Source organism: Typopeltis vanoorti, chromosome 2, assembly GCF_054136105.1.
Source record: "Typopeltis vanoorti isolate ZY-2024b chromosome 2, IOZ_Tvanoo_1.0, whole genome shotgun sequence".
NCBI classification, from domain to species: Eukaryota; Metazoa; Arthropoda; class Arachnida; order Uropygi; family Thelyphonidae; genus Typopeltis; species Typopeltis vanoorti.
In genome coordinates, this window is record NC_143550.1 from 51357779 (window position 1) to 51385124 (window position 27346).

A 27346-nucleotide genomic window follows, 5' to 3' on the forward strand; every position below is an offset into this window, starting at 1 on the left:
ATAGGTTATAAGACCATTAGTAGATCAGTGCTTTATGTGGACTAGGTTGGGGAAGACAGAGCGAGGGAGGTGAGCTGTTCCAAATAATACTGAAATTTTGAAGCTCTACAGTAAATAGATGTTGATTAGCAACACTCATGTTCTTGCAGTTTCAAGAAGTTGGAGGACTGATGATAGTATGTCCATTGAGTATGGCCATTTATGTAGAGGCAAAAGAGAGTGCATGAAAGTTCAGAGCCCTCGGTTTTTTCAGCATTGCTTGGAAAATCTGAGGAGAGTGAAACTATGAAATTTAGTGAGTGACCAGAAAGCTGATGATCCAATTACAAAGGGTAGAAGACTATAAGATGGTAATTTGCAAAGTAAGCCTCTATGCACTAGAAATGTCAAGTGACTATGTGAGTTTCTTCAAATATTTCCATGGATCGAGTCCAAATGTGAATGGTGATGGATAAAATATTGGCATATTCTACATTGCTAGTTACTGATTAGCTGGTGGGATTCCCAGTGGTAAAGTTGCTTGTTAACTTTTTTTCATGATTTTTGAGAGAACTATGTTAAGAACAATTGGACAATTCACTGACAAATGTTTTCTTTTTTTGTAAAAATGGGCTAAATATAGGCTTATTTTCATGCTGTAGTCAAGTAGGAAAGGATGAAAGAACGGTAATGCATTAAGTAATTATTTTAGAGCACATGTTTTAACTATAGGAGACATACTATCAGGACTTGATGACTTGTCTCAGCAATTCTTGATAAAGTGCGTGTGTGTGTGTGTGGGGGGGGTACTTTGCCTTTATCATCAGCAAAGAAGTCGGAAGGAGAATTATTGTACTATCTAGATGTGATAGAGAATACAACTAGCTTTTGTATTCTCAAACCTCAGGTTCCTTCCATCACACGCTGTTTTGGTGTTTTAGATACATATTAGTAGCTGTATTCCCACCCATCCCTCTCCCAAAGTCCAATTACCATAATAATTCATTGGCCTGGTTGACTGAGTGGTTAATGTACCCATTATCCAACAAAAATGCAGTTTGAATCCTGTCATGGATGTTTATGACTATCTTTAAGTGATATATGAAAATACAAAAAAAATTTATATAAAAATTAATAAAAATAGAAAATATCCTTGGCTCACCTACAGAACTAATACATTATAGGTTTACAACCTTTAGTGGATGAGAGTCTCCATAAAGAAAAAAAAATAATAGTTATATATATATATATATATATATATATATATATATATATATATATTACTCGCTCTGCACTAATTCAGCTAATTTATTATGCATGCTGTCTACATCTTGATTGTATCCCATGACTTATCTCAAACAGCAAATTTCATTCATATGATAATTGAATGCAACTATATAAATTCCAAATTTAGTGTGTACAAAAAAAATCAGGCAGATTTTTCTCCTTCTATCCAGGAGAGAGAATGAGTAGGATAATTAAGGCATCAGACATGAGGAAGAAATGAGCAAGAGAGTCAGTGCTGATCGTAGGAGGGAAATGATCTAAGTGAACATAAGGAGCATGTGAGGGCAATATCAGGAAGCTATTGAGAAGAATGAAAGATAACAGTGTGGTGCTGAGGTATGAAAATGATGAGTTGTGACAGAGAGCCAATGTTATGAATAGTATGCTAGCAAAGCTGTGAGGAGGAGTACAGTTTGTGAATGCATGACGTGTTTGAGGAAAGAATGAAATTATACAGGCATGATGGGTTGCATTTCAATGGCTTTGGAGTAAGTGCACTGGAGAAAGTGTTGTTGGATGGAAGCACAGTTTGCGACGCGTGCAAGAGATCAGAACCAAGAGATGAAGTGAAAAATCAGGAGAGTGGCACTGAAGAGGCAGAAGTGAAAACAGTAGTAGTGTGAGAAATGTAGAGAGAATGGGAATGCAAGAGACTGCCACTTTCAACATCCAGTGAATGTGTGTGTATGAAGATGGAGTATATTGCGATATTGGTGAGGAAGTGGAGACTGATCATGTATGTGGTAAGTTGTGATAAAGGTGGTTGGGCAGGTTTGGTGGAGAAATCAACTAACAAGTAGCCTGGATAGGACTGGTTATAGAACTAAAAATGAATTATTGTGTTTGTTTACAAATGCCAGATATAAGGCATTTGTAAACAAACTTGATCATGGCATTATTTTGTGAGGATAGAAAGGACAAGAAGGGAGTGGGAGAACTGCTAATGATAGCAAGGGAACTACAGGGTGTTCGGGATAAATTTGACAGTTTCGTAAGGAAAAAGAAAATCTTCTTTGTATCTATTAAATTTAATGAATTGACAAAAAAACATTACAGGCAGAGTTAATTACAATACTATCAACAAGATTTACTCAAAATAACCACCATTAGCATCGATCACAGCTTCAATTCTGCTTCGGAACCTCGAACAAGCTGATGCTACAGTCTCCCTGGGAAGGGCCGCAAAAACTGTTTTAATTTTATCCATTAACTGGGCTTTTGTATTACTGGAAGTGCGATTGGTGTCTTTTTCAACTGCGCCCCATACAAAATAATCCATGGGGTTAAGGTCTGGGGAGTTTGGAGGCCAAACATTTGGACTGGTGAAGTCGTAGAAATTTTCAGACAACCATTTTTGACTTTTCCCAGAGGTGTGGCAAGGGGCCGAATCCTGCTGCCATACATACGGCCTACCATTGGCTACCCTTGTTATCCAGGGCTTGACTACAGTTAGCAACTCCACGAACAAAGCCCGAATTCCAATGCCAGGGTTCTTCAACACCTGTTCCTGCAGATTTGCGAGGAATTCTGCTGTACGAACGCAATCAGATCGTCTGCTAGGGATCTTTCTTCTTGCTACATCCTCGTAGTCACCATTGCAAGTCTCTAGTTCATGCCTGATTGTTTTTACTGTATTCAGGGAGCATTGGGCAGCAGTCGTAATATCCTTATTTTGATGGGGGGCACGAATCATCATGATACAAGTTATTCTCTTCCATGATTCAGGTGGGTTCCAGCTATCCATCCTTTCTGACATCTTGTATATGAATGAAGAAGGGTCCAAACTTTTAAATGAAGAGAAGTGTGTGTTAATACATGTAACTTACGGAAAAATATAATTAATTATAAATATGTCAAATTTATCCCGAACACCCTGTATGTCCACATAAGGTAGACATGAAACAGGGAAATAGTGGCAATGGTTATGAGGCAGTGTGGGATAATGCAGAAGTTGATAGGAAGACATAATTAGTTCGATGTTGCTATATGCCTGGGAATGTGGAGGATGGCAATGAAGAAATGTATAAACAATTTGAATTAATGAACAAAGGAAGGGTAATTATTATGGGTGATTTGAATTATGGTGGTATAGTTTGGAATGAAGAAATAGCATTTGGGAATGAGTAAAATGAATTTCTCAAGTTCTTGAGAGATAACTATTTCAGGCAGGAGGGAATGTGAGGATCGAGAGTTTTAGATCTTATCGTTTCATCAGAGGAAGTAACTGAGTGGGGTTTCACACTTTCCTCCCGTTGGCTGGTGAGAGTGATCAATCATCTGGGTTATGCCTAGAAATATGCAGACTTTTGTGAGGAAAGGATATATGTGGAATTATAAGGCTAGTGATTATGACAAGCAAGCTTAGGAGACAACTTGGAGCTATAGCATGGAAGGAGGAGTTGAACGGTTAGGAAATAAATGCTGCTTGGGAAATGACAAAGAAATGCATAAGAGTATCAATGTGCGAATATATTTCGAAGGCCAAAAGGTTGTATAAGGTAGGTGTAAAATGGATGAAAGAGGAGATTAAGCATGAAAACTGGAAGAAGAAGAAGGTAATTTGGAGACAGTACAAGATGAATAATGGTAACAATCAGGCACATAAAGAGTATAAAGAACAAGCCAGGAGAGTGACTAAGTTAGCAAGGATAACAAAAGTGCAGTATGAACAGAAATTGTCAAATCAGAAAAAGAAAAATGCCAGAGCATTTTTTAGATATGTGGCAAGTAGAAGGAAGAATGATCATGGTAAGATGATGTTAATGGATAAAAATGGATAGAATGGTAACTGCTGTAGAAGACATTGTTGAGGTATTCAGTGATCACTTTATAAGGGTGTTTCATCCTGATCAGGGTGGAATCATGAAGAACTTAAGTGTAGAGGACATAGGAGAGGATGGCTTAACTGTAAGTGAACAGTAGGTATTTGAATATGTCAATAAGGTGATAGGATTTGATGACATATCGCCATGTATCTTAAGGGATTGTTCCACGGAATTGGCATGAATGTTTAATAAGCCTCTTATAACAGTACAGGGTTCCAAGAAAGTGGAAAAAGGGTAAAATTATTCCCTGCATAAAGGTGGTGATAAGGCTGTAGCTTCAAATTATAGGCCAATCTGCATATTGGGAGTTGTGGTGAAAGTACTGGAGTGATTGATGAAAGGTAGCATAGAGAAATGGGTTGATAACAACAGTATTCTTTGTGGTTATCAGCATGGGTTTGTTAAAGGGATATTTTAATAATTACTTATGTACTATAACAAGAGAGATGAATACACGGTGGTGTACTTGGATTTTGCAAAAGCTTTTGATACACTGCCACATAACAAGCTGTTAAATAAATTGAAAGAGATGGGATCGAATAACAGACTACTGATTGGGACAGTGACTGGCTGTCAGATAGGTATCAGAAAGTTGTATATGGGAGTGCAGTATCTCGAAGGAGGAAGATCACTTGTGTACTGCAGGGGTCAGTTTTGGGATCATTGTTGTTTAATTTGTATATTCATGATATTGGGATGGGTTTAACTAGTGATATGCAGCTGTTTGCAGATGATGCAAAATTGGGGAGAGCAGTGCAGAGTCAAGTGGATGCTATGGTCTTACAGGAGGACTTGAAGAGATTGCATGAATGGGCAAGTAAGTTTAACTATTAGTTCAATGTTGCAAAGTGTAAGGGTTTGAGATTTGGTAAGTGATGATGGGATGCAAAGTACACACTTGGTAGGGAAACTTTAAAGAAAGTAGAAGAAATGAGAGATGGTGGATGAGGATCTGAAATTCAGGGGCTACATTGCACAAGTTGTGAAGACCTACCTCACATTGGATAATGTGCAGAAGACCCTGACATGCAGAAATAGAGAGGTTATGATACTATTATATAAGGCCTTGATCAGGCCTCATATTGATTATTGTGCACAGATTTGATCACTTGGTTTTCATGGTGATGAGGGTATGTTGGAAAGGTTCAGAGAAGATTCACAAAGATGGTCAGTGGTCTTTAGAATGTGGAGTATGAGGGCAGATTGAGAGAATACAAATTGCAAAGCCTAATGAATAGAAGGAAGAATGGGAGATATGATTGAGATATATAAGCTAGTCAGGGGTTGTTATCAGGTTGACATGGAAGAGATTTTTCATAGACTGAGAAGGGGGGGGGGGTAGAATAAGAGGATATTGCTGAAAACTGTATAAGGATGATGTTAACAGAGGAGTGAGTAGAAAGTTCTTTGCATGGAGAGTGGAATTCATTGTCTGAGTGTGTGTGCGTGTATTGTGAATGTACTCGCAGACAATGAATCTGTAAAAGGTTAGGTTGGATAAGTATTGTGTGCAATTGTGCAATAGTGTGTATCACCCACAATAAGTCTTTGACTCTATGGAGATGACAATAATAATAAGTAAGATGACAATAATAATAATAATAAAAGAAACAGAAGAATTTATGCTAGTAGCTCAAGAGCAGCCATTACAAACTAATACAATGAAAGCAAAAATTCTGAACTTCAATAATAACAGAAATGAAGATTAAGCGATCAGAAAGATGAGGCTGTAGAACATCTAATCAGTGCCTGCAGCAAGATAGCTCAAACTGACTATAAATAATGCCATGATCAAGTGGCCAAAATAATTTATTGCAAGTATGCAAAAAATATGGCTTTCCTACTTCTGATAACTGGTGGAAGCATAAAATAGAGACAATATTGGAAAACAAAACAGCAAAAATTCTCTGGGACTTTAAAATACAAACTGATCGTCATTTGGAACACAATAGACCTGACATCACAATTATCGAACGTCAACAGGTTTGGATTATTGATATTGCAGCACCCAGTGATAACAACATTAACAACAAAGAACAGGAAAAAATGACTAAATATCGAGATCTGGCAATCAAAGTTGGCCTGCTGTAGCTTAAACACACCAAAGTCATCCCAATAGTTATCGGGAAAACAAAATGGATAATAAATAGCTGGATAGCTTCTTTGAAATTGCACTTGGTGCAATTTCAAAGAAGCTATCCAGCTATTTATACCAATTAAACATCAATGAAGTGACCCCATATAATCTACAAAAAAAACAGTATTACTTGGAACAGTCCATATTTTATGATGCTATCTGACAGACCATTCTTAGATTCTTGGGTGGAATCTGAATTGTTCTGTATCACCAGTCAAGTTGTTGTTTAAACAATATCTTGTTTTGACTGTGTATCAATTATGTGAATAAAGTAATAATAATATGCTTTATACCTTTTACTTAGCACAAAACCAGTAAAAGATTCAGATATAAGAGTGTGGATGGAAGTGCATATATTGTGATTTTTCTGAATTTAGGAAGGACATCTGTCGATTTGCTACCTGTTGAGTCAATATTTAATTGACTATTTTGCAGATATCAAGGAATTGTATGAAGCAGAGTAGTGGCAGGAAAAAGCCTTAGTCAGGAACCAGGATCATAAGGCTAAACTTCAGGTTCCTTCAATCTCATGATGTTTTACATAAGTATTAGTAGATGTATTATCCTCCTCTCCAATTTATGTCCCATAGTAGTACTGTTGTGAGCAGCATTCCACAGGACCTAGTAATGAGACCATTATTATTCAAATAATGGTGGAAAAGATGGAAATATAAGTGCGGCACCAGTTTAATATGGCTAAGTATCAGATGCAAGGTGAAATATTCTGTTGAAAGGAAGTGTGGAGGAAGCAGAAGCAATGGGAAATAAGAATGTGGTAGGTTCCACTGTAAAAGATCCTGACCAGACTGCTGTGTTCAAATGAAAACAGTACTAACCACATTATGAAAGGATATAATGATAGATAATAAATTGATATTAGAACTGTGAGATATGGGCTATGAGGATAGATTTAGGGCATATTGCTGCAGAACTTGGGTAGATAGATCAGTGATGTGAATGAAACATAAGTTGGTAAGAGGTCCTTACTAGACGGATAAAGATTTTTCGAAAGGATACAACAAGGGAAAGGAACTAACCCTGGAATTTGTGAAAGGAAGTGAGATGTAAGTATTCTACATGGGCTATGATATTCTATTGCAACAGGTGGAAATGTATGAATGTACGACTTGGAAGGGTAGTGAAGAGTGCAGACAGAAAATGAGTTTGAGTGGCACAATATACTTTAGAGAACCTGAAGTTAACTTCCTGTAATAAGTCCCATGATTTTGTAGAGGACATGTGGTGATAATAACAATATTGAAAAGGGAAATGTATGAAATAAGTCTGTATGGTGGTAGTCTATATATAACACTGGAGATTGTCTAATCTAGTTGATACATGAATTTGAGGAATATATTTTAATAAAAAAATACCAAATTTCAGAAAAATTAATATATCAGTTTAAGAAATTAAAGGTGAAGTACAACGCCATGTGTTTATGAGGCACAATAAGTTCCTTTATATTCTACTCAAGAAACTAGGAGTTACATATAAGAAATTTTAAAATTTCTCATTACTCACCACTTTACAGTACCATAGTGGTCCAGTACATTCTGTAACTACAGAATGATTTTGTGCCCTAGTCATCCATACCACTGCCAGAATCTGACTGCTCACCCAGCTCACAGATGTGAAGTAGTGATCCCTGTGAGAATAAATGATTACTCTGAGAGCAATTAGGCATAATTACATTAAATGCTATATAAAGTACTCCATTTTGAATTTTAAAAATGACTTCTTTGGCATGCATTAAAAATAATCTACAGATCAAAAAATACTATGGGACATAACAATGAGCTATTTGAAGCAATTTCAAGGAATAAAATTTGCAACATCAAGGCAGTGAAACCATTAAATGAAGATAACATGCTAAAAATGCAATAAACTTTTAAAGTAAATGATCAATAAATTATCTTTGATTTATAAAGCACTGGTGAGATAAATGAATATTGAAATAATGCTGTTCATGCATGTTATTCCTTCTCAAAAAAAGTATAACTTAACATTTAATGAGAAGGGAGGGAAAAAAGCCAAATCATGATTTCATAAGTGCCAATCATGATACTTATTTCCTAAGTTACATATATATGTATTAATGTGTCTGATTAGCACTCAGTGTACAAAACTGTCATTTTAAACCAAGACCTTGTTGAACCTAGTTGTAGAAAAGTAGTAAATTTGTAATTGGATTATATATTTATATTAAAAATGAACAAATTTTTGATATATGTGGAACATTACCTAGTACAGTATGTGAAACAATAGGGAACAGTGATATATTTATGAGGAAAAAAAAAAAACAGCAAATTCAACATACTATGGAATGAATAATAGAAAGATTATTAAAGTTTCCAGTAGTGCTGATGGCAAAATTGACAACTTCAGAATGACTCTCTCTCTCAAGTATTTTCCTCAACTTAAAATTAGACTGCATAGAAAATTCAAACAATGCACATGTTTAGTTATTACCCTTTATGAAATGGATTACTGCAATTGTTCATCAGCTTCTTTCCATCTAAGTAGTTAAAAAAAAAAAAAAGCATATCTTCCTTCCCCTCCACCCCAAAAAAATATTCAAAATCAAAAAAACATACATTCATCTTTCTTGAATAAGGTTACTTGATGAGACTATGTTCTGTGTTTTTCCTCTTTTTTTTTTTAACCAGCACAGAGCATAAGACTATATTCCAGATACATCAGCAATTTTGTGATTATGTTAAATTCCTAATTAGTTTAGCTTTAGAGAAACAGATAATGTCACTTTGACATCTCTGGGGGCATTTGATTGTGTCAGTTATCAATGTATGCTAAGTCAATTGCCATCCTTTGGTCTATCTATCATAGACCTTTTCAGCTTTTCCACCAATACGGGAATGCCACAGAGTTTTATTCTATCATGTACACTTTTTCTCCTATACATAAATGATCATCACTAATCCATTCCACAGCTTTGATGTCCTACTCTGCACCAGTACCTTAAACAGTGATCTCCAAACATCCTTTAAACTGGACATGGATAACCTGGTCACCTTTCAATACTACCAGAATGCAGTATTATCTTTCTATCTCATAAACGAGATCTTAGCTCATCTATCTTTATCTTTAGCATTCTAAAGATAGATTCTAAAAAACTAGGCATTCTTTTTCACTCAAGCACTGCTTTTCACCCGTCCAATTACTAAGTCTGTACAAATCCTAAATCCAACCATCCTTAGAATACTGTTTACAAGTTTCGTGCACCCAAATTCTCCCTAAAACTTCTTGATGTAACAGAGAAGAGAGCATTCTGGCTGATAGAAGCTCCCTAACTCAATAACTCACTTCAACCACTATCTCACAGATGAACAGTTTCTGCTCTTTTCTACAGGAACTTCCATGATTAGGATTTCACTGAATTGACAACTATCATTCCTCCACTTTCTTTTTGATATATTTAAATAAGAACAGAAGCTGCCTACCATTCCCTTTCAGTCCAACTGCAAACATATCATATGTGCTTCTCCTCTTCCTCATTTATGCCATCTATGCTGTTCTCTGGAAGAGCTTTCCTCATGGAATGTTCCTCAACAACTACAACCTCCAACTTTTCAAGAAAAATATCAACTGATTTCTTCTTTCCCAACCCTCACCTGCACATGGCACTTATTTGCTATAGATTCTTCTACCTTTAGTGCATGGGATCTAAGAAAAAGATCTCAAATATCACAAAGTCTATCATGCCACTCCTCAAACTCATTCACTTTATACTCACTTCATCCTCTCAAGAATGCTCAGTTCACTCAGTGTTCTTCAGTTAAAATAATTCTGATTTTCTCACTAACCCAACCCTTTACAATATTTTGAAGTATGGTCTCTTGTCCTTGGCATGTTTTAGGCAATCCTATTTATCACATTTTAACTTTATGATGATTTCTTGGGAGATTCATGAAAATCATATCCAATGAAATAAAAAGTGCTTCCAATTTCAGAAACCAAATTAAAATAATCACCACTGGATCTTTAGGAATCAAAAAGTTAATCACTGGAAACATCACAACTGCTGTGTTCTGTCATCATCACCAACAGCTTTCTTCAGTCTCCACTGATGGATGAATGCCTATTTATACTACTTCAATTTTGGCCAACCCTAAGTATCTCTACAGCAAAAGTCAGTAACACCTTTTTATCTCATCATTCCATCTTACCACTTGTTTACCTATTTCCAATAACCAGTTCTTGGCATTCACTCTGTTCTTTTGTCCATTTGTTGTTGTTGTCAGACATTCTCATCACATCCTACCAATGCCATTTGTCGCCTTTTGTTACTAATGCAATATCTATCACCATTGTTTGCTTCCTTATCAGATTATTATTCTTTTTATCTAATGTGTTATTCCCAAAATGGCTCTTTCCATGTTTATATTGTTTTCAGTTAGGCTCCAGGTTTAGCTACCATAGATCATTGTTGGGAGTATACACTGGGTTGTAGATCTTTCTTTTTAAGAAGTTTGGTAAATTGCTTTTAAATATATCTCTACAATAGTTAAAAACTTACTTTTGATCCTAATGTTATTCTAGCTGAAATTTCAATATTAAGTTTATGGTCATTCGTAATGATCTGTCCTAGACGTATGAACTATTTCAATCTATCTTTTATTTATTTTGGTTTGTTTTTGTTCTATTTTCACTATACATTATTTTTGATTTGTCCATATTCATTTGCAGGTTCTATCTCCAAACTTACTTCATTTAATTCAATAACCATGTGTTCTAATTCTTTTGATGATGTTATCATGAGTATGATATCAGCAAATCACAGATTACTTAAGCATTATTGTTATGATGATTCAGGACTTCCAGGTGTAGGAGGCCCACCCTAGAAAACACAGTCTGTCTTTATTTCTTTCGTATTCTCCATCAGTATTCAGTCCTATTTTCACCCAGTTCAGTTTTCTCATAGCATATTCAAGGGTTCTAGCAAATAATTTTGGTGAGATAGAGTCTCCCTGTCTGAATCCTCTTTTTTTATTTCTATTTCTCTTTCTTTTCCATTTAAATTTATTACTGATGAACCTCACTGATATGAGTTAATATGTTAAAATAAATATAATCTATTTCTATATGTTTTAAACCTTCAAGCATTTTATTTAGGTCTATTGAGTTGAAGGATTTTTCCATAATCCATGAAAGCCAAAGAAATTCGTATATTATTACTATTGCTACCCCAAGACCTCATGGAGTCAAAGACTCATCTGGAAGGTCCTTTTATCACACACACACAGCTCATCATACCATATCTTAAACACACTTGAACTCCTTGCAGACTCTCAGGCAAGGCATTCCACTCATTTACAACACTACACGGAAAAAACCTGCCTCTCACTCCCCTACTCACACCCTCTTTATAGTCTCTAGGGATGACCTCTGGTTCTCGCCTGATCTCCTGCTATTTTCTGTAGAACTTCTCCAGCATTGATCCTATAAAACCCCTTACCAACTTATAGGTCTCTATCATATCTCCCCTCTTCCTCCTGTCCACCAGACTCTACAAATTACATCTTCTCAATCTTTCCTCATACTCGACATTCCAGAGGTCAGAAACTACCTTAGTCAGTTGCCTTTGGACCCTTTCCAACATCTCTTCATCATTCTGAAAACCAGGTGACCAAATCTGGGCACAATAGTCCATGTGTGGCCTAATGAAAGCCTTGTACAATGGAACAAGAATCTCCCTACTTCTACACGTCAATGTCCTCTGCATCATTCCCAAAAGCCTTTGTATTGTCTTCACAATTTTGGCAATATGTCCGCTAAATTTTAGATCCTTATCCATTATCACTCCCAGATTATATTATTTAGTTCTTTCCATTGCTTGATTAAGGATTGTAAATGATCTAAAGTTGAGAAGTATGTTCTGAAACTTGTCTATGCTTTTGGTTGATGGATATTGAATGCATTATTTATTCTGCAATCTATAATTTTTTGTAAAAATCTATAAATGACTGGGAGAATGGTTATAGGTCTGTTATTTCTTGTCAGTTTTATCATCTTATATAGAGAGATGATTTTTCTAACTTTTAGAAGGTTCTTCCTATTCTTAAACACTTAGTATAACATTCTGCTGGTTTTACATGCAAGAGATCCCTCCATTTCTCAACATTTCTATTAGTATTCCATCAAGTCCAAGTGGCTTTCCATTTTTGAAAGTGCATGTTTTACTTCATCATCTTTGACTGTATATTCATTATAGTTTTCAGTATTCATGTTCTCTAGTACTTCTCCCTTATTTGTAAATAATTCTTGATAAAATTTAGTTATAATCTCCAACAGGTTTGTTCTGTTTGTAATTAGTATTCCAATTTCATCTTTTACATTTGTCATATAAAGATTACCTGCATTAACAAGAAGTTTTTGTGTTTTATGCTACTGTTCTTATCATTTTTGTATTGAAATGTCTTATATCCTCTGATATCTATTTCCTTATTCAGTACAGTTTATGTTTTTCACACCACATGTATCCTGATTTATGTTTCTTCTTTTTTCTATTAGGTCTTTAGTTTCCTTTTTTTGTCTATTTCAGCTCTTTTTGAATTCCCAGATAAATTTTCAGCATTCCTTATAATTTTTGTTAGGATAATGTTGAAATTTTCAATATTTGAAATTGAGTCCATTTTTTAATGGATTTTTCACTTGATGATTCTACTTTTTTTTCATTTCCAATATTTCTAAAATGTTTCTGTTTTTTGTTTTTTTTTTAATCAGTTTTTGTGTTTCCATTCCTAGGTTTATTGTTATTTTATTTCAGACTAATCTATGATCTTTACTTGATCTTATTTTGTTTATAATTTTGCCACTAAACTGGGTGAAAAGAGGACTGAATATTGATGGAGAATACAAAAGAAATAAAGACAGACTGTGTTGTCTCCAGGTCCATTCTTTTTGAGGTTTCTTTTTCAAAAAGGTATTGATTATTTTTAGATTTCTTTCTTTTGCAAATTCCACTAACATTTCTAGTGCCAATTCCATTAATTTCCCACATATGATTCATTTGATTTTCTTTTTTCTACCTTTGCATTGAAACCTCCCATCAAAATATTAAAATAATGTTTACCATTTTTCTAGAAAATGATGTATTTGGTTGTAAACAAGCTCTACTTCTTCATCTGCATAGCTACTTGTAGGCAGATAAACTTTTATTACCCTTAGGGTATAACTTTTATTTAGTGTTAATGCGATTTGCAAGATCCTTTCTGATGGGAATCTTACCTCTTCTAACATATTTTTCATTTTATTGTTAATAAAAAAAAATTTAAAAAACCATCTTATTTGCTTTCATCTTGCTTTCCACTTGCTATTAGTAGATGCTTATTTCTTAGATCTTGGAATGTATTTCTTTTCATCTAAGTTCACTTATTCCAATTATATCCATTTAATGCCTTCAAGATTTATTAATCTGTTATCCCAGTTTGAGTATTCATGTTATAAGTAGATATGTACAGAATTCTTGCTAATTGCTTCTTCTTATTTAATGACTCCATTTTTAAATCCATTTTTAAAACTTGGTCAGATTTATTTCCATACTCCATTGTAGGTTTGGAACAGTGTGTTTCTGGCCAAAAACTGTCTTATTCATGATTACATAATGGACAAGACTTTTTTCCATTATGGCCTTGGACATTTACTGGCCCTTCTTTCTTCTCTTCATATTCATGGAAATCTTTGATCTAATCTACTATGTTGATCATATGGATTATAAGATGCATTTTATAGCTTTCTGTCAACTGTATAGTAGAATAATAGGAAATGGAAGAAGAGGGAGGTGGTCTGTCATATAGTTTACTATATTCACCACACTCACTTGCAAAAAAATGCAATCTATTCATACATGATTAGATTTCATTTTCTTTCTTTCTTTCTCTTCTCTTTTTTTTGATAATGAGAAGTAGGTCTCATCATGAGAACTAATGCACGCAACTCATCCTCCACACAAAGAAACCACTCCTTATCCTCTTGCTCACAACTTCCAGGGAAGGCCCCTTGTCCTTGCTCTTTCCTTGTTCTACCAAAATAAAAGAACTCCCCATTGTCAACCTTGTAACTATCTCTCAACAGTTTAAAAGTCTTAATCATCTCACCTCTCCTTCTTTTATCTACCAAACTCTGCAGTCCACATTCCCTCAATCTTCATAATTAATATTGTACAGTCCTGATACCATCTGTTATCTGCCTCTGCACTCTTTCCACGGTTCATTTATCCCCTTCGAATCCTGAAGACCAAATTTGGGTACAATAGTCCAAGTGTGGTCTGATCAGGACTTTATACAATGGAATGATAACTCTTTTATCTCTGCAGGTCAGCATTCTTCTCAGTATTGGTAAAGGTAACTCAGCAATCCTCTGAGTTACCTTTACCACCTTTGCAATATGTTCCCTGAATTTTAGGTTTCCATCAATCATCATCCCCAGATCTCTTGCCTTCCCTACATCCTCCAGTATAGCTCCTCCAATAGAGGATGCAGTCCCCCATCGATGTATTCCAACCTTCAAGACTTTATATTTTGCTGCATTAAACTGACATCCCCATTCCATTTACTCATCTGTCCAGTTTATTCAAATCCTGTTGCAGGGTTACCACATCTGCACTATTACAAATAACTCTTCCCAGCTTCACATCATTTGCAAACAACTGAATATCCACCTGCAGTCCATTAACAATGTCATTGATATAAAGATTAAACAATACAGGTCCCAGTACTGAGTCCCGCAGGACTCAGTACTGAGTCCTGCGGGACCCCATTTGTAACCTTTCACCTCCTTGACACTGCTCCCCTCCCATACACAACTCTCTGATACCTATCGGAGAGCTAATTATGAATCCAGTTCACTAATTTGACATCTAAACCCATGTGCTGCAACTTAAGTATCAGTTTATAATGTGGTACCCAGACAAATGCCTTTGTAAAATCCAAAATATGGCAGAACATGCCTTTCTCTCATCAATCATTCTTGCCACTTTATTTTAAAAGGCAATTATTGCTAATACAAGTGCCTCTTAACAAATCCATGCTGCTCTCACAGATATCATTATTAATAAAAATAAAGTAAAAACACCAACAAGTTTTGCCAACTTGGCTTCCTGACGAAGCCAAACAGCCAAGTTGGTGAAACTTGTCGGTATTTTTACTTTATTTTTATTATTAAAAATACTTCGGCCAATATACAACCCAGTTTATGTTCATTTCTTAGATAACATTATTATTATTATTATTATGTGATGCCTCCAAGGAGTACACAGCCTCATCAAGGGAGGGCACCTCTCTGTCTCCACCACTCAATTTACCAACTACAGTGAACCACATCATCTTCATCAACTCCACCACTAGTATTTTCACAGACATTCACACACATCCATGCCCACAGCCGGATTTGAACACACAGCCTTTGGCTGGAGAGCGGATATGGTAACCACTCAGCCAACCAGGCTCACTACCCTCATCTGCCTAATGATGGAAATGATCCCTCACTAGTTTCTTCAAGATCTTAGCTACTGATGAACTACAAACTGATCTTTAGTTTGACAATTCCAGTCTGCTACCACCCTTATGTAATGGCACTATCTTACCCCTCTTAGATTCTTTGGGTACCTTTACCATGTAAAGGTAACTTCATATAAAAGCCAGGTGAACAGGGCTGTCAGTTCTTTAGCACATTTTCTCAAAATCTGTGGTGAAATCTCATCTAGTCCCATTGCTTTATTGACATCCAGAGTACGCAGTATTTGAAACACACTCTTGCATTTCTAAACCTGAAACCTGCCCTTTCCCCTATAGTATTAAAACCTGATTATCTAGGATGAAATATCCCAATAAAATGTTCAATGAACAACTCCACTATGTCCTTTGTATCAGCCACTCTATTCCCATTTTTATCCAATAATGTAATTCTTCCACAATCATTTCTTCTTCTAGCCACAGAGCAAAAAAAAATTCCTTATGATAATCTTTGGGTCAATCCCTTTTCATATTGCCTTCCTTACCATAGAAATCACTCTCCTGGCCTGAGTCTTATATTCTTCATGCATCTGCTCGCCATCTCCTCTCCTTATATCTCTTCCATAACTTGTTTTTTATCTGCAGTTCCTGTTTGATATTTTTTTCATCCAATTTACACCAAACTGTGTTCTCTTCTTCACTTGTGGTATACAGCTTGCTACTGATTCTAATAAATATTCTTCACAAGTTCCGAAACACTGATGATATCTAGCCCTTCCAATTCTTCCTCTATGGAACTGCCCCCAGTGAATGTCTAAGACTATTATAATCACCTGCCTTATAGTTCCACATACATTCCATTCTCTTTGATACTCCTGCATGTCTATTCATCTTCCATGTCAAAACCACATGGTCACTCTATCCAACTGGGGAAGAGATGCCTTTTCAGTTATAATCAGCTCCTCTGATGCTATGACCAAATCTAAAACTCTTGAACCTCGTGTTCCTTCTACTATACGTTGTGCAAGACATTTGTCCCTCAATTCCATTCTCTTATTACTACATGCAGTTTCCTTTTCCCAATTTATACTGCCATAGTTAAAAGCTCCCAAAACAATCATTTATGTTGCACTTGCACTCAATTCCCTAAACATCTCCTGTTCTTCATCCTCTATGATCCTTTGCCTGTAGCAACACCCAACCAAATATCCTGTCCTGCCCACCTTTAACTCACCATATGCTTTCAAAACCATTAGTGTTGCTGCCCTCCAAAGTCTCCACTCTGAGAGGACATAATAAGTCATCACTTATCATAAACAGTACTCCACCACTGCATTCTCCCTTTCTATCCTGTCAAAAATGATAACTAGTATATCATCTATCGTCAACCATCAGCCATGTCTCAGAGATCTCAATAATCTTTGGACAGGCTGATGCTATCAGCACCAGCAATTCATCTCCTTTATTCCAGATCCTCCTGGCATTAGTGAGGGGAGTTGACTGGACTTGACAATTCAATCAAGGCATTGTCACTGTTTCTATAACTGTCATTATCACCCTCCAGACTCCACTGGAGGGGGATAACGATATTGTTGTAATTTTAGATAACTTTTCACATAGGATTCTGTTAAATGCCTTTGCATCTTCATCAATTCCTAGTACATAAACTTGGGGGGTAGGGATGAGCAGAATATTATTATTATTATTACCTGACACTTCCAAGAAGTCCAAAGTCTCATTGAGGCAGGGCACCTACTCTACAACTCTCTGTCTCCACCACTCAATACACCAACTACAGTGAATCACATCATCTACACCAGTGCCATCTACTGCTCACCACCATCACCAGTATTTAACAGACAATCACAAACATCCATGCCCTTGGTGGGATTTGAACCCGCAGCCTTTTGGTAGAGCGGATATGCCAACCACCACACCAACATTATAACTGTATACAACACAATCACATTTCATCATCATTATTATTATTAGTTTTATATTAACAATTTTCCTCACACTCCTGTCATTTTTAATTGAAATCTCTTTAGCCAAGCATTCTTAAACAGAATGAGAGAAGCTCTGCTCTGCTTTATAGTATATATATATATATAATATTTTTGAATACTAATAAGGGCCTTTTTAATCTTCATTTTTAATAAGTTCTACCACTAATGCCATTTGCCACATCTCTTCATTTTTTCCTAGAATAACTTTCTATGAATGACCTCCAGTTTTCAATCAACTGTTTTATTTCTATCCCAACTCTCAAATGCACTGTTTAAAAGTCCAAACACTGCACATCCCCAGTTTGGCATTTTGGCTAATTTCTCTCTTATTCCATATTCAACTGGCTCTCCTCCATACCACACCCATACTTATTTTATTCTATGGGTCCATATTTAATTTGCAATTTTCACTGAAAACTGTGGCTAAATAGATGATGCATTTTACTTCTTCTACACATCTACATTGACAATGCAGTTGATATTTTCCAAATGGAAAACATTAAGTGGAAATGAAAATACCTTCTTAGGCAGTAAAAGTCACCAAGCACATATTACCATTATAATGCACCTACATGAAGTCAAAAAACATACCATAGGAAATAGAATCTAAATACCACAATACTTATCACAGAAATCATAAATTTCTTCACAAGGACTGTGAAGAAATTTGTGACACCTGATTGTTTCAGAGGTGACACTTGTGACACCTCTGAAATAATCATCCAATCCCCTTTATGCAAAAAATACTAGTCATATTCACCATATTTTACAAAACTTCCAAGGATGGTCTCTTGTTTTTATTCCTTCCATCCTTTTAAAAATCTGTCCATACCTATTTGGGAAACAACTCTTAGTAATTCTCCTTTGCTATGGAACAACCTTCACACAAAAGTTCTTTTTATGTCCTCTGACACTGCTTGGATGACAAATTGGATGACTTCCATGACTTTTACTCCTCCTTTTCAAACTGCTGCTTTAGCACTCCTGAAGCAACAGAAATCATCCTCACAGGAATCAAGACCTTCATTCCACCTCAAATCCCTGTCAACCATCAAAACCTTAGCTCTCAAAAAAGTTGGAAACCAAGTATAAGAAAAAAACTCAGCATAGTTTTTTTTCTTATGAGAAACTACAGAACTCCAGCTACTCACATCACAGCAACTGTAAAAGAACCAGTGACAAGTCCAAATCCTATTTTAATAAATAGGATTTGGACTTGTGCCAAATGCTGTAGGAAAAAAAAAAAGGAGGAAAAAGAAAAATGAAAGGGGTGCTCCTTAGAGGGAGCCTTTTTTCCCCCCTAATCTTTAAGGATCTCTAACAATTTAATTTTTCACCCCTGAGATAAAACACCATTAAAAATTTCTGACACCTGGCAAACTTCAAAATTTAAACCCTCCTGAAGATTAGGATAAGTTTACTCTCCTTCAAGAAATGTTCTTTTAATCTTTTTACTTCTTTTATTTTTTTCTTCCTTTTTTAGTTTTTCAAATTCACAATCATCATGATAGTTTCTAAATTTTTTTTCCCCCAACAAGTAATCATTCCTGTCAACATTTTGCTTTTTTTTTAAGGTTCCCACTAAATATATTTTAATTCATCATTATGTTATTTTTATTTATATTTCAGTCTGTCATTCTCTTTTCATGTATTCATATTGAGCATTTTTTGTTTACTTATTTATTTTGCATATGGTTTTCACTCAATTGCTCTGCAGTGAACAGTGATTTTTGTGTTCATTTGATCAATTTTTACAGTAAAGCAAATTCACCATTTTAATAGGAGGCCACATGTTACTATTGAGGTGAATTTCAGTTGACTTTTCAACATTTAGCTACACAACTTGTATAATTGAGTTATGACACTGATATATAAATGCTGCTTAACTAATCCACAAGCATGATGATATCTTTTTCTTTCAGCTATTCATCCCATGATACTACTCCTAGCTAGAGAAAGTTTGTTATAATATTGTTTACTGTAGTGAGAGTCAACTGCATATCCTTTCTTCAGTGAAATCTGTTTTAGGTGTTGGAGAGATGGTGAGGACTTAGATCAGAATTGGGTTGATAACTTAAATTACTTCTTAGCCAATTTTAGAATTATCTGTTCTGTAGTTATACATACAGTTTACACTCTCTGTAGCAAATGAAACAGGAACCATGGGAATAGTTTTGAGCTTCTTTCATTCCTGTTTTATGCTTAGGCATAGACCATGCAGGCTTTTGAAACCAGATCTGAAAGAATAGAGTGGGTAACCCATATTCCTGTAGTATCCCATGTCTGTAAATTACATATGTTCTTCTGGCTGATGTGCCTGTTTTGTGGGATGAAAACTCCATATTTCTGGGAGGAAAAACCCTGCCACCTCTTTATGAGATCAGTTAACTCACCTTCGAATGAAATACCCTGATAGAGGTTCTTTGCATCTTAGATGGGATTCAAATCCAGGTATGAATCTACAATGCCCTTTTGTTGGAAACAAAAGGGCATTGTAGAAACCAACTGAGTGATGGAGCACTTTTTTGCAAAGTCTGCTATAGTGAATTTTTTTTTTTAGAACAATATTGTGCCTATGTTTAGGACTTTTGAGTAATATGTTATAGTGAAAGTCAACTGCATATCCTTTCTTCAATGAAATCTGTTTTAGGTGTTGGAGAGATGGTGAGGACTCAGATCAGAATTGGGTTGATAACTTAAATTAGGTTGATTTATTAAAGAGAAATCATGTTTTAGCAATCTATTTACATATTATCATATGGTGACAAATTTATTGGACAAGACACAGTAATACATTTAGATTCTGCAAAAGTCTGAGAGATTACTGCATGATGTTGGTAATTAAACTGGAAGAGATGGTGTTTAGAAAACACTGGTGAGTTGGAGAGGAGACTGGTTGTCAGAAACAAATCAGCAAAATTGTGTGTGGGGAAGGGGGGGGGAGAAGCAATGTCTCAGAAGAGGATAATCACTAGTGGTGTGCCTTAGGAGTCTGTTTTGGGAACCACCACTGTTGTATGTTTAAGATATTGGGGAGGTTTAAATGGGGATATGAAGTTGTTTGCAAATGATGCAAAGTTGGAAGGAGAAGTATAAGGAGTAGAACAGATGTTTTCAGAAGGGTTTGAATAGACTGAGTGCAAAAGTAAGTGGGTTACCAATTTAAAATTTGGAAAACAAAGATAGAATGAAAGGTACATCACTAGTGGGAATGATGAGAGATGGAGAAGGGTAAGGGATCTCAAAGTGATGGTCAAAAAGGACCAAAAATTTGAAATTATGAGATTATCATAAAGAATTATGACAGTGATATGGAAGAAACTGACATGTAGAAGTAGGAGGGTTATGGTCAGGCCACAAACGGATTGCTGTGTGCAGATTTGATCACCTCATTTTCAAGGAAATTAGGGTATATTGGAAAGAGTTCAGAGTTGACTGACTAAGGCAGTTTCCAAACTAGAATTTTGGATAAGAAGAAAGTCTGAAGAAATGCAATTTGCAAAGTCAAGTGGAGACAAGGGAAAATATATTATATAGACATACAGTTTAGTAAGTTGTAGCAGATTAATGTAAGGATTTTTCATATAATGAGGGGAAGTAGGGACAGAATAAGAGGCCTTCCTGGAAGCTGTATAAGGAGAGTGTAAGTTTTTTTTTTTTTTTTCATTAGGAGTGTTTAGTGTATTCAATGTACTACATGAGGGTGTGTGGAAAGCAAAGAGTGAAGCAAGCACAGTTTGTTGAGCTTTTTGTGTTTGTGTATATGCCAGTGGGATTTCCCAGAGTGTCTTTTAACCAGAGGTGTTCTTAGGATGGAAAGACCTAGATTTGAATCAAGTTTAGGATGTGAAAAATCTTTATAAGGGTTCTTCTATCTGAATGTGGGTTAGTTGATCACATAACTGGTCACTTTGATTTCTTAGGGATGAGGAAGAGGTGAAGAAATCCAAAGGTGAGTGACCAAGATGGTATCAGGTCTATGGAATGAATCTTATGAGGACAGGTTGAAGATTTGTGAGTTACAGAAACTGGTTGACAGGCAGAAAAGGAGTGATATGATTGGGACATTACTGAAGAGCTTTTACAAGATTAATACAGAGGAAATTTTTCAGAACAGGACTGGTGGTGGGAGAACTAAGGGCCATCCTTGGAAACTGAGCCAACGTGTAGTTAGCAGGAGTATCAGGACCAGATTTTTCGCTTGGAGAGTGGTGAATGAGTGGAACAGGTTGCCTGAGTCTGTTGTGGGTGAAATGACTGTGAATGAGTTCAAAGCAAAGTAGGACAGATACTGCAGAAATGTTGGATAGTGCTTAGTATGATATATAAGGCCCCTCTTCATGAGGCTAAGGACTCCATGAAGTAGCCCATAACAATAATATCTTCAGAGTTAGAAGGGTTTTTTCACTTGGACACTCAAGTTTTTCATCTTTCAAAATAGGCAAATGAGCTGGAACACACAATTTATAGACATAATCAATTGCCTCAGAGCCTTAGTTGCTTCTGCTGTAATTCAAAACAACAACAAACTTCTTTTAACAACCCATCTGATGACAATAATAAAACTGGACATCAGCCATTCTACAACAAACCTCTCCTCTAGTAACTTCCCCCCTTCCTAATCTCACCTGCCCATAAAGTCTCATTACTGAAAAGTGTGCTGTTAAATTTGATTTCTGTTGATGTGTATCACAAGTCAATCTTTTTTTTTTTTTCCTGTCATCCTAAAAATTGAAAAATTCATGTTACAAATCATTTTTTGATGTACTTGACCTTTGCACTACATGAGAATTGTCTGATGTTTCCTGTTTCTGTATCATGTGGATACACCACAAATCATGGCATGTGCTTTAAATGAGCCAAAACTGCATGGAGGGGGGGGGGGGGGAAGGATGCTTTTTAGAATATGCTGGAAATCAATTATTAAGAGGAATCCTACAGTCAGTTGGTATATTTAAACTACTAAACGTGTAAATATGTGAAACAATGTTAATGAAGCACATACCATATGAGAATGACTGGCACATGGCACATATAAAGCAAGGAAAACATAGGTGTGAACAGAAATACTTTCATTTGAAGCAAATGAATTACTAATAATTTACTGTTTTGATATGGTGGATGTGTCCAATAAGTTATTTCGCCAGGAATCTGGAAAAATATTCCCACAGAACAGGTAGGTACGAGAATTAATTCTTTGCAGTTGGTAATAGATGCTTAAGCATCTCACAGTGGATGTTATCTAGTTTAACAGCAGTTACGTGACATTTAAGCAATGCAGTTTTCATCTATTTTTTCTTTTGTGAAACAATCTGTTGTAATTTCATTACTGCTCAAAGAAAAGTTTTGTTTTGTTTTTTTATTTAAATTTTTGAGCAAGGAGCTCATGGATACTGCTGATGTCTTAGCAAAAATTTCCCTGAGAGTGTGAGAGTATTGACAGCAATTGCTATTGGTCAGCAACTGTGCATTCATTATATTCAAGATGGAGAGCTGGTGGATGGTGTATCTGTTCCTTTTCTGGATTTTGTCCCAGATTTCTTTACTGTTGGTTGCTCCTGTAATGGAAGATGTGTACTGGATTTAGGATACTTTTTGGCACTGATAATGAATGCGGTTTGCTTGGGCTCATTTCAAAGCAATGAGGTTTATTGTTTTGGGGTATCCATGAAAGATAATTCAAGCTTTCTTCTGTGCTTCCTTAGTGGCTATGTAAACAGCATTCCTCTATGGTTTAGAGGAAACACAGAAACTGACAAGATGTTTTGGAAATTGCATTTGTAGTACAGGTTGTGTAATAAACTCTGTCACATGATTCACTGCACTGTTGAAAGGAGAGAAGCTGACTGTCACAGAATCGAATTCTGCTAGGGAGGAGAAGGTGAGCCAGTCAACTTACTCGATTTTCCATCATGAAATGCATGAGGTAGTACATGGTTGCCCATGAATAAAAGTGGATATCATGGGAACAAAGATCACTCCCAAATAAGTTCTTATCCCACTTAAAGAGTAAAAAAAAGGGGAGTGTGAGCAGACAGCTAAATCAATGACAGCAAATGTCCAGGTAGACATATGGAAGTAGGCATTGCTCCCTGTGTTCAAGAGGGAGAGATTATTGTTATCAAGAATATGCTTAACAACTCTTCCCCTGATAGTAGTTCAACTACTACCCCAAAAAGTATTGTGTCCATTTAAATTCCCCATTAAAAGTAAAGGAGATGATAACTGCAATATAATGTCATCATTCTGAGAGATATCTGCAGCAGGAGGTAAGTAGATGCAGCATACTGTTATAGCAGATCTCACTGAGAGTCAGATAGCAACTGCCTCTACATTTGTATTAAGTAGAACTTGCTGGAAAGTATATGGTTACCCACATGATTGGGTGATCTCCCTCACAATTAGAGCATTTCAGTGTTTTATTCTTTAGTCTTTGTTTGCCATTTAGAGAAAGATAGCAACTCAAAATTACCATACTTTTGATATATAAAGCTACCCAAAGGATTCAGCATGTAGACCCTAACTGGGTAGTTTAGATACACTGCTTTCACAGATGATGGTGATATAGGTGTCTTGAAAGTAAGGATGATATTCCTGGTAAGAACCAGGTGACCATCCCTATGTAGGAATATTTTCCTCATGGTGCTCATTGTTCTTTCATTTAAGAGCATATCTCCTCATCAGGAACACCGAGGAGATCCTACTCTGATATTATGCCTTGAGAGTTTTGCGAGGGGAAAATGTAAGTGATATTCCTCTGACAGATGCTGCACAAAGGAGTATCTCTTGTCTGGCACAATGTCCCCTGAATTCTTGACTGATTTTGAATATCCTGGCAACCCTTCTAAATCCTCTGGATGAAGAAAGGTAAATATTCCTGAGTGGATATTCATCAGTTGAGTGTAATATTTATTTATTTATTCATGTGGGATTCCCCCCCCCCAATTCCTCGACTGTTCCTTAAGACTGGTTGAGCCCTCCTAGTGGGGAATTAAGTATGTATTTTATGACTGTAGATCAGTGTGTGTTCACGGGCCAGTTTGCCTGTTGTGAGGGACAAAAGACCCAAGTTTCTAGGTGAAAAAACCCTCTACTTCCGTACGAGACCAGTTAATTCACTGTTAGCTGAAAGAGACCAGATAATCATTTTATTACAATACGGTGACAGGTGCATTGGACAACGGAGATGCATACACAGTGGTATACGTAGATTTTGCTAAGGCTTTTCACTGATTGTCACATGATAACTTGATAATTAATGAATGAGATTAGATAACAGATTAGTGCTAGGATTGGAGGCTGGCTATCTGATACGTATCAGTAAATTGTGTGTAATGGAGCAATATCCTAGAAGAGAAAAGCACTAGTGGTCTGCAATAGGAGTTTGTATTACAGCCAATTGTATTTAAATTGTATGTTAATGATATTAGAGAAGATATGAATGGGAATATTCAGTCATTTACAGATGATGCAAAGAGTAGAGTGGAATGTTGTAGCTTTACCAAAGGACTTGAACAGACTAAGTGAATGGGCACAGGTGTGGGGATTGCCAGTTCAGTGTTGCAAAGTGTAAGGTTTTAAAATTCAGAAAACAAAGATGGGATGTAGAGTACACAACAGGCGAGGATATATTATTATTATTATTATGTAACACCTCCAAGGAGTCCAAGGACTCATCGAGGGAGGACACCTACTCTACAACTCTCCATCTCCTCCACTCAATCCACCAACTACAATGAACTGCCTCATCTACACAAACACCATCTATGGCCCACTACCACCACTAGTATTTTCACAGACAATCACAAACATCTATGCCCACGGCAGGATTCGAACCCTCTGCCTTTTGGCTGGAGAGTGGATACACTAACCACTCGGCCAACCAGACCAGCATTATTAGAAAATGGACAATATATTGGAGAATGTGGAGAAAATAAGAGATCTGCAGGTGATGGTGGATAGGAACCTAAATATAGAGGATACTTCACTAAAACTGTGAGGACAGCACAACGGATTCTGATAAGAATGCAGAAGACAATGACTAGTAGAAGTAAGGAGATTATGATTCCATTGTAGAAGGCCTTGATCAGGCTATATATGGATTACTGTAAACATATACGTTGGTAGGAGGTTTTTATCAGATTAATGTTAAGGGAATTTTTCTAGCATGGTGGGAGAATCAGGAGAACAGTGGCCATCCCTGGAAGCTGTATAAGGAGGATGTCAGCAAATTAGTGACATGAACATCTTTGCATGGAAAGTGGCGAATGATTGGAATACGTTGCCAGAGAGTGGGTAACTGTAGAGAATGTGAATGTATTTAAGGCATGATATGATGAGCTGTGTGTGTGTGAGACAAAGGGACCTCCCATGATGAGTCTTTTACTCTGTGGTGGTCTGAAGATGATAATAATAAATAATTTTTGTGTTCTCTCAGCTTAATTGGTCATAACAATTTATTAAACTTTATATATATATATATATATATATATATATATATATATATATATATATATACACACACACACACATATATATATATATATATAAGTAACTTGAATTCAAAGATGGAATTACATTTGAGTTAATTAATTATATTTAAATGTAGTACTATCATATTCTGTACACCCCTTGAGAGTACATGTCAAGAATTTGATTATAATGAAATATGTTTGAATTACATTATTACATTTTATGTCAACAAGACAGTTCACAAAGACTAATCTTACAAATAAAATTCTACTGAAAAAATTGATAATAATATGGCATGCCATATTATTATCAACAGACCTCCATGGAGTCAAGAGACTCATCATATGCGGTTCTACTCTTACATGTACAGGTCATCATACCTCGACTTAAATGCACTCACCACACTCTCAGGCAATGCATTCCAATCACCTACCACTCTGCATGCAAAAAATCTACTCCTCACCCCACTTGCTCACACTCATCTTATACAGCTTCCAGGAATGGCCTCTCATTCTCCCCTGTCTCTAGATATTCTAAGAAAAATCTCATCCACACTAATCTGATAATTACCCCTTATCATTATAAGTCTCAATCATGTCTCCACTCTTCCACTAGGCTCTGTAATTTGCATTCTCTCCTCATATTCTACATTTCAGAGACCAGAAACCAACTTAGTCAATCATCTCTGAACCCTCTCCAGTACCTCATCATCCTTTTGAAAACCTGGTGACTAAATCTATGCAAAGTAATCCATATGTGGCCTGAGAAAAATCTTGTACGATGAAATCACAACATCCTTCTACATGTCAGTGTTCTCCGCATCATTGCCATAATCTGCTGCATTGTCCTCATAATTTTAGCAAAATGTCCACGAAATTTCAAGTTCCTATCCACCATAATCCCCAAATATTTCCTACACCTGTTCTAAAATATCCCCACTAATCCTATATACTCTGCATCCCATCTTTGCTCCCCAAATTTGAAAACCTTACAACATTAATATATATATATATATATATATATATATATATATATATATATATACACACACACACACACACACAGAGCAATGCACAAATATGTCCGTCCATAGAAGGCACTTGATATACAGTCCAGTGAGTTTCTGCCTGATGCATAACACATGCAAGACAAATGTACACATTTATTTAC

At 36.0% G+C, this 27346-nt stretch overlaps 1 protein-coding gene across 3 annotated transcripts in view; it reads right to left on the reverse strand.

Annotated features, from left to right (window-relative positions):
* The window catches only part of LOC150109008 (inactive dipeptidyl peptidase 10-like), a 958620-nt gene that overhangs the window by 168620 nt on the left and 762654 nt on the right, over positions 1–27346 (reverse strand). For all 3 annotated transcript variants that reach the window (XM_090405008.1, XM_090405015.1, XM_090404998.1), the window contains exon 11: positions 7750–7873. In XM_090405008.1, the coding sequence (XP_090261134.1) occupies positions 7750–7873 (124 nt within the window). The remainder of the gene's footprint in view (positions 1–7749; positions 7874–27346) is intronic.